This window comes from Psittacula echo, assembly GCF_963264785.1.
Source record: "Psittacula echo genome assembly, chromosome: 3".
NCBI lineage: Eukaryota > Metazoa > Chordata > Aves > Psittaciformes > Psittacidae > Psittacula > Psittacula echo.
This window is the reverse complement of record NC_137736.1, coordinates 113,635,702-113,644,684: the sequence shown is the minus strand read 5'-3', so window position 1 is coordinate 113,644,684 and position 8,983 is coordinate 113,635,702. Positions and strand designations below refer to the sequence as shown.

The window sequence follows — 8,983 nt, the reverse complement described above, 5'->3', positions numbered from 1 at the left end:
GGCCTGGATCCGGCGGTGGGGCCCGCTGCCCTGGCCGCCGAGCTCCATTCGCTCCCGGAGTTGAACAGCTTCCTCGACGACGGCAGCGAGTTCCTGCTCGTGGTGCAGCGCTCGGGCTCCCAGCTTACGGCCTCCAACACGGTACGGCGGGAGCAGCCGAGCATGTGGGCACCGGCGGCCCGTGCATGGCCACCGCGTCCCAGTGTGCAGCGGAGCTGCGAGCCCGGGCCTAGCGCGGGTGCGGCCCTCAGAAATGGCTGATCTCTGGGTGGGGAGGGAGACATCTTCCTACTGTAGATACCTGTTCTGGTCTTTGTGTCGGTTGCATGAATTACTGGCCCAAGAGTTTGTGAAGACCATATGATCAGTTGTGGGATATATTTGCTGTGGGATTGTGCCCGTGCTGGTGCATAGTTCTGGTGTGCTGCCTATTGTTGCTGTGTGGATGTAGCGCAGCCTGGGAAATGGCATGTTGTCTTGCTGCAAATGCCGGATGGAGTCTGATCTATGTATGGGTCATTCCTGGGCGAGGGTGCACGCAGGTGACTGGAAGGATTGCATTGCCAGTGTCCATGCAGGAATTGTGGTCCGATGGCTTGTATTTGACAAGTCTGAAGGTGTGTGTTTGTCCAAATAGTGTATTTTGCAGATTGATGTGTCCAGCTGTGAGCAAATCTGAGGTTCATTGTAAGAAATGACCTGCTGTGAGTGTGTGTTCAGGGAGCGACTTATCCCAGTGATACTGTGGAGGTGTGATGTGGTGGTGAATGTCCAGGACCTGGTGGGGCAACTACGTAGAATGTACTGGCAAAGTGTGAGTGGGTCTTGATGTGTGTCTCTGCTATGAGACAAGGGACTTGGTGTCTCTTATCTCGACGACAGAGCTTTTTTTCTGCTCTGAAGACTAGTGTAATGGGTCCTTAACATGTGAACTGCTATGTGAACCACTAACATTCCTCCTTGTGTAATCCTGTGTAGTCTGTGAACTTGAGTGTGTGCTTTATTCTTGCAAGAATGAGCATTTATTTGTACCAGGTTTTGGGTTGTGCTGCTGACCCACTGTTAGCAGCTGTGGAAGATCAGGCGTGTATCGGGGCTATAATGTATACTTGTCTCAGTGAAATGATGTCTGTCTTTATGCTAGACTTGATAAGATAGTAAATTTTACTGTCTACTGTTTTTATTAATCCTCTGTTTCTTTTAAGAGGAAAAAAAGTTCATAAATATTTAGTTACGCAGAACTTGGAGTTTCAGCAAGTGTATCTTTCTGATATTGTTTTATCAAATGTTTAATAATGTTCTCATGTTTTATGAATTCTCAGTCAGAAATAGTTTCAATAATTGATTATATGGCAATTTTTGGAGCTTTACTCATAAGCTGGGCTGTGAAGGGAGTTAGAGTCATTTACAACTTATGATTTTACTGATGAAAGAGCATGCTTTTCTCTGTACCTTGAGAAATCAATGAATTGAAATAGAGTTATGTACTTACAAACTCAGGAGAACAATACTGAATACTTAGAAAAATATTCCCAAATTCATGTAGCGTAAAAATACAATTAAAAAAATAGACTTTGTTCTTAGTTTTTCCGAGGCACAATGTGGAGTTTCTGGTTTGTCCCCAGGAAGTGGTAAGTGGAGTTTTCAAAATCAAAATGACATAAGTAATAATAATATGTAAATTATGGTATTTACAGATATTTTATGATCAAAAAGGCATTATGTATTTGATGTTGTAATTCAGGTTCCTATGAGCTCAGGAATGAATACAATAAAAATTTTTAATTTTTGGTGCAAATTAGGTATTACCAGAATGTTACCAGAGCCCATAGGAGTAATATGGTATTTTTTTTTCTTGATGTCAATCATTTGTGTAAGTTGTGTACATAAGTTAGTATAATATGTGTTTTTCTAAAAAAATCCTGTCTTCTTGATTATTATAGATTGAAGCTACTGATTCAAAGGAGAATGTGCTGGTGTTCTTTAAGCTGCGACCTGATATAATCACAGAAGATAATCTTCACAGTAATATTCTTATATCATCTATGCTAGATTCACCAATTAATACCTTTTATCAAGCTGTACGGCAAGTTTTTGCACCAGTGTTAGTGAAGGTGAGCAATATGCCAGTTTAAATGTCTTGTAGATTTGTATTGAAACAGTGAAATTCAAGAAGTTGTTAACTATACTGAGATAAATATTTTAAGTTTTAAAATTAAAGAACATAAATAATGGATGATAGTTCTATTTTCTACGTTACAGAAAGTACTTCATGTCCTATCAGTAAGGATGGGAGGAGGATTGTGGTCATACACGTGCCTGACTAGAGATGTGGAAAACACTGAGCAGTGGTGGTTAATGGAGACAACAGCTCCATACCTCCTTTGCACCAGTAATTCTGGTCCTGTGTCCTTTTCTTGTTTTAGTTAGTCTTATTCTATGAAATGCATAGATCTGTATCATGCAATCCATGATTCTGTAATATGTGATATGATTCTCTGTAAGTGTGCTAGATTCTATATTAATTTGTACAGCTACATTTTTTAAATTTTTTATTTATTTTTTTTTTTTTCCCCAAATGTTGTGAGGCTATTCCTTCTGTTCCATTATGGAATATATTTCCTTTGTGTTTTTTTTTATCAAAACTGATAACCATGGCTGTATTTCATCAGATGATTACACAGTTTTTTTATTTTATGTCACAATATTAATAAAATATTATGTCATAATATTAATAAAATAATTTTAGTAAAACACCATAACTTTTAATATTAGATTCTAGCATTTTCTAGATTCTACATTAGAAGTAGATAACAAATTTATATAACTTAAGAGAATTCATTAATAAGGAATTTTGAACACATTTGCAGAGTGTCTTTATAAATTCAAGAACTGACTTTTGATTTTGTGATAGTTTTTTTATTATAATATTATTCTGAATTTTTAAGTGAAAAGAATGAGGTAGTTTTCCTTAATTTGAAAAAGTAAACTGTTACATTGTCCCATTGTGCTGGTTACTACTGTTAATCTGAATCAAGTTTGTTTTGTTTTAAGAGGAGGAAAATAGTGGTTGTTCTATCACATGACAAAATTTTTGAAATTATCTTTGCAGGATGAGAGATGGAGTAAAACATTTGATCCCAAACTCCAAAAACTTTTAACTGAGCTTGAAACTGGCTTGAGTACTGTTCTCAGGAGATCAGATCCTAATTACAGAGGATCAAAATTCAGTGAAGATGATGTGCAAGGTTTGTTTTGCAGTTGCGTCTTTTATAGTTAATGATAAAATTTTAAATTAGGAATAAATAATTTATTTGGGGTTGAGTTTTCAGACTTCAATATCCCAGTGACTGCAGAGTGTGAAATACAACTGGTTGTAGTGTGTAGGTTGGAATTAGTGATGATCAACTCTGGTCTCTTAGTATGAACTTAATACTAAATCTAGTCAGAGTAAGAAGTTGAATGATAATTACATAACCATAGAGTAAAAATTTGCTTTAGGAAGTATGTTTTGACTGAAAATATTTAATAACCATTTGTGTATTTCATATTTAAATATTTTACTTTATTATTTCCAGCTATACTTACACCAACAGATGAATTCCAGTACTGGATAGAATGTGCTCGTCATGGGGGTAAATGGTGTAGTAAAGAGAGAGCTTCTTATTTTAAGGACTTATTTGAGGACATTGCAAAAGTATGTTTTCTTTCTTGTGATCAGTCATATATTTGTAGACTCTTATGAAATATGTGTCAGTTTATGTACATTCTTTTCAAGTGTATGAATATATAACAATTTGGTTATCTTTTGCTTAGACAAAATATTACTTTAATTGATGTTCATGTGGTTTCTGCTGACAGTGGTGCAAGGGAATGCCAGCAGTTAACTGAGAGCAGATTTGAACATTGAATATTAAGAGCTCCTGTAGAAATATAAGTCTCCTACAGTTTGTGAAATAGAAATTGGCTCATGAAGTTACAAAAAGGAAAACTGAAAATGCAGCAGATAATAATGAATGCCATGGTGCAATATTTTTGTCACCTGTAAAGCGCTTCCTTGAATAGGTTCAGTATTCAGCTTGGGTTTTGAGAGATTATGCCATATTCTGTTAAACAACAAATCCCAGGCAACTATAGCGATTGCTAGCTTCAGAAAAATTTAAATATTTCTACAATACTAGTTGCAAAGCAATCGTATTAAGGAAAATTATTTTTTTTTTTACCTAGGATTATTTCAACCTGGATAGTCTCTCATTATTTGAAGTTGTAGATTTGGTGGAGACTACCAAGGGTACTCTTGATGGTGTGTGGAGGCAAACAGAACATGATCCTTATCCACAGCCACGCATGCATAATCTCCTGGATGTAATAGGTAAACCTATATGCAGTCTTTGTTAAATGAACAGTTGAGAAAAAGTAAAATGAATCCTTGAGCAGAGATCTTCTTCCTCCTAAAGGCATCAGTGGTAGCCTGCAGCAGAAGAGTGCTTTCTTCTTGTAATTATGACCATTAATACTATTTGTCTTATAGTCCAGTAATTCAGCTAGTTCTGGTAGATGATTTCACAGGTGCTTGGGAAGATAGCAGGTAATAACAAGATGTAGTTGGATATCTTTCAGCCTGTGGACTGGATTTGTCTTGCTTCTGTCCGACTCTTTGTCTTTCTCTCAGAGGAGAAAATTTGTTTACATAAACACCCATTTGAAAGTTGATTCGGTCTGTGCGGAGGTTATTGCTTCTCTCTCTCTCAACAGCAGTCCCATTTTCTGGGACAGGCATAAGAGTTTACCTGCTGCTGCCACATGTGTATGTGCATGAGAGAAGGATTGCTGGGGACAGCCAGCTACTGCTGATAAAGACAGATGGGTGTGGGTGGATTCCAGAATCCAAATCTGTCAGCTTTTGATGTTGGACCAACCTCAGTTTAACATGGAGATGTTTGAGAGATTTGTTGAATCTGAAACAAAATAATCAGTTATTGATATATTTGTGTTGTTTGAAATGAAGACATTATACATTTTTTTTAATGTGACTGGGATATGATGAAGCATTTAAAGAAATTATAACAGATTGCTTTTGTCTACTTCTTTGTGTTCTAGGTGGCTCACTAGGTAGATATGTTCAGAAAAAATTAGCAGCTTTGAATTTGTGGAAGGATGCTTTCCACAGTGTTAAAGAAAATCTAAAAGCTGGCATCTTCATTTGTGAGCAGTGGGTGTCGGTTTGTGAGTACCTAACTGGACAACTGTGGCGATACTATACTCTACATCCATGGAAAAATGAGAAATATTTCCCTGAATCATTAGCCAAACTTGGCAAACGTCTTGATGAGGTATGGTTTATTTCATTAGACACGGAATTAAACAACAGTGTTTTAAGTTAAAAAAGAATTGAAAAACTTGTACAGCCTTTTCCAAGTCAGACAGCATTAAATAATCCGTGTGTGACTGAGTCTTTCAAAAGTCTCTTGTAAAACGGAAAGGGGTAGGATGTGCTACTGGTGCTTTTTTGCTTCTAAATGTAAGGTTTATATAAAAAAATATTGCATATATCTTTTTTTTTTTTCCATTATAGGTGCTAACTGTTAGAACACTGCATGAAAAACTTGCATTCTTTTTGCCAGCTGCAGAACAAAATGCTTTACATCTTGCCCAGGTGTTTGAACCATTTGCTGGCCTAAATCCTGTACACTATAATCCTTACACAGAGGTATAATGCTTAGTTTTAATTTATTCACATTTTTTCTGTGGCTTTTTATGATGTGTATGGAGAGTCCTAAACTAACAGATGAATTAATTATCTCTAGCCATTATGGAAAGCAGCAGTCTCTCAGTATGAAAGAATTGTAGCACCAGCGAAACAAAAAATAGCAAGCAAATTGAAGAAAGTTATTTCAGAAATTCAGGACAGCCCTCAACAGGTATGAGTTTTTTTGTAGTCTGAACACTGTCTTAAAGATAGTTATTGAATTCTTAAGTAGCCATTTTAGAGGACAGGAATAAGTCCTTAGAGCCAAAGATAGTATTTACAGACAGCAATAATGAGTATTGTCAGAATATTTAATTTTTTTCTCAGGGGAAAGAGATAATTTCTTTTAAACTTCATATTCCAGCTTCTTCAAACATTTCAGAAACATAAGGAACTGATAAAGCATCCAAATATAAGCAAAGAATTGCTTTTTGAGAGAGAAATATTGCTAGCAAGACTTCAAGATTATGTCAAAGGTAAAAATGTATTTAAAAGTATTTAATTGCCTTAGGGTTTTTTGAAAATACTGAAATTCTTTATTTACTTTCAGAATTATGTCAGTATCCCTTGTATATTTTTATAACTACAGAAATGATTTTAAGCTTGGTCTATTAGGTTTCTGGTCTAACATGAATGTTTTGCTTGTGTTAGACTATCAAAGAGACTTTGAAACTCGATGCCATGGTGTTCCTGGTGATGTTTCTGGACCACTGTCAGGCAAAAACCTCTCTGAAGTTGTCAATAATATTGTATGGGTACGGCAACTGGAGCTGAAGGTAACAGATTCCATTACTGTTTAGACACAATATTATCACAGAATATAAAACATCGTATTTGAGATTTCTGTAGGTAATTCCCCCAGGAATTCTTCCCCTTGGTCTGCTAAAGATCTAGAGAGCAGTTCAGCTGATGTGTATCAGTTGTGTGTCTACTTTAGGCTGTGCTAAATCCTTGATAGCTCTCAAATCTCCACTGATTATATTGATGGGTTTTCATTAATTTGTTCACACATCTAGATGTGAAATATCATTTGCAATACGTTTGAGTTTGGCATGGACCTTATAGATACAGCAGAGGACACATGGAAGATCTGTACCTTTATGGAAAATAACTAAAGACTGTGTGGCATGCTCTGGGGTATCTTAATAGCACCTACAGTGAGCAATTTATTCAGAGCCAATTTACTGTGATGAGAATATGGACATCTGGGACACAATTCAGGATTCCCTTTTTTTTTTTCCTCCTAATAGCTTTTTAATATCATTTGGATGTTTTGTAATACTGATTTTTATTGTAGTGATTTTTCTTCTCTTTGAATACTCAGAAGTTAAACTTCTTTGCATTGTGATTGTGTTTAAGGTGGATGACACTATCAAGCTGGCAGAGGTTCTTCTGTCTGACTTACCTGGATTTCAAACTTTTCATCAAAGTGCAGATTCTTTTCAGGAACAGTTAAAAGTACATGAACAAGAACAATTTGATGATTGGTCTAGGAACATCCAGTCAGAATTATCAAATCCCAAGTCAGGACTTTGGTAAATACATTTTCATTTAAATAATGTTTATGCTGAAATCTGTTGTGTGGTGTAATTCAATAGAACTTGATAAAGGAAATAAAAAAAAAAAAATACAGAATGGATAATGAGTGGAAAACCAAAAAGGAAGAGTTTATTATCATTTCATCATCCTGCCAGGCTTTGTAAGGTGAAGTATACAGGACAATGTTTATAACTAATCTTGCAGCATCTGTTAACACCTGGAATGAAAAACATATTTGGTTTGCTTATTGTTACTTCCTGTCATATACTGTATAAGCATATAGAGTAACAAATTGATTGTTATTGACAAGAAATTTTGCAATCTAAATAGAGCAGATTAAAGAAGGGTAAGAAAGAAATCTAAACTGAATATATCTTAACAATCTTTTCAATTGCTTTGCCACATAGCTTCTGCCTGCATCCTTGAGTGTTGAAAGCTTTCTTTGAAAAAAGTGTCCAGTTTCAGAAAATACAGATGATACGTACGTGTAAACTTATAATTTATGAAAAAACACTCAAATATAACAATAAGTAGATTCAACACTCCAGTATATGCCAGCCATGTAATTTATTAATACCATAAATTTTTGATATTGAGAGATTTTAAAAGATGTGAAGAAATTCTTTAAAAGGAAAAGAGGTAGCTCACTGCAAAGGTGAATGCAGTGGATATAGAAACTAGAAAAAGGTGAGTGAAAAAAAGTAAAAATACGAGTAAATCTGAAGTTGTTATGAAAGAAGCCTAGAAGGATGGTGGAAGAAGCATTCCTACTATAGAAGAATAAAAAGGGGGGAGTAAAATTTAAATATAGGGTGATATTCTTACTAGCATCTAATTGTGTATACCAAAGCATTCCACTAATCCAAGCCCTGGTTGCTAGATTGATTCCGTTAGAGAATTTCTTCTCCTTAGCAGTGCTGAAGGCTGAGGCCTGTAAAGTGCCTGCTTGAGAGAGCACAATCAATTGATCCAGTGTATTTGAGAAATACTGTCTAGCTGCGAGATACGTGTTAACTGTTGCAATAAGCCAGGAAAACTTTGTGTGCAAAACCAGTAGGCATTGTTCATTTCTTCTTGTCTTCACTGGCTTTTAATTAAAAGCTATTGGAATAATTTATGAGTTAATTAAAATGTTAATAACCATAGAAAAGTGTAATAGAATGTCATCAAGCTTTTTAGAATGTTTAATATATTATCATAAAATCCACCAAAGAAAGGATCAATATCAAAATATAGTCAATAATACATTTAATTTGTTTTTTGTTCAGCATCCAAGCTAATAGTCCTGTAATGGAGTTGGATCATGTTTTTGGAACATTAAACATACTTTATTCAGACCGTTTGGTGACTCTCCTAAGAGAAGTACGTCAACTGTCAGCACTTGGTTTTGCTATACCGGCTAAAATACAGCATACTACAAACACTGCACAAAAGTTTTGTAAGCAGGCGGTCATCCTCAAACAGGTATAAGATCAAAAGCCATAATAACTTCCTGTTCTGACTTCCAGCTTTAATAGTAGAACGTCTTCAGACTATTTTTTCTGATTGTGTGGCCAAGCTTTTTGTTGTGTTGTGATGTGTTCCTTGAAGAAATTACCTAAGCCCTTAGAAGAAAACAAAACCAAAGAAATGCTTTGCAATTTCAGAACGTGTTTTTTTAAACCAAATGAATTATGGTATTAAAGCAATGTCAAG

At 35.6% G+C, this 8,983-nt stretch overlaps 1 protein-coding gene across 1 annotated transcript in view; it reads left to right on the top strand.

Annotated features, from left to right (window-relative positions):
• Nucleotides 1-2,130: 2,130 nt before the first annotated feature.
• DYNC2H1 (dynein cytoplasmic 2 heavy chain 1) overlaps nt 2,131-8,983 on the top strand; it is a 170,320-nt gene continuing 163,467 nt past the window's right edge. The window contains exons 1-10 of the mRNA XM_080612498.1: nt 2,131-3,248; nt 3,579-3,697; nt 4,228-4,372; nt 5,101-5,333; nt 5,576-5,710; nt 5,808-5,921; nt 6,114-6,225; nt 6,401-6,525; nt 7,109-7,284; nt 8,557-8,752. Of these exons, the coding sequence (XP_080468624.1) occupies nt 3,083-3,248; nt 3,579-3,697; nt 4,228-4,372; nt 5,101-5,333; nt 5,576-5,710; nt 5,808-5,921; nt 6,114-6,225; nt 6,401-6,525; nt 7,109-7,284; nt 8,557-8,752 (1,521 nt within the window). The 5' untranslated portion in view covers nt 2,131-3,082. The remainder of the gene's footprint in view (nt 3,249-3,578; nt 3,698-4,227; nt 4,373-5,100; nt 5,334-5,575; nt 5,711-5,807; nt 5,922-6,113; nt 6,226-6,400; nt 6,526-7,108; nt 7,285-8,556; nt 8,753-8,983) is intronic.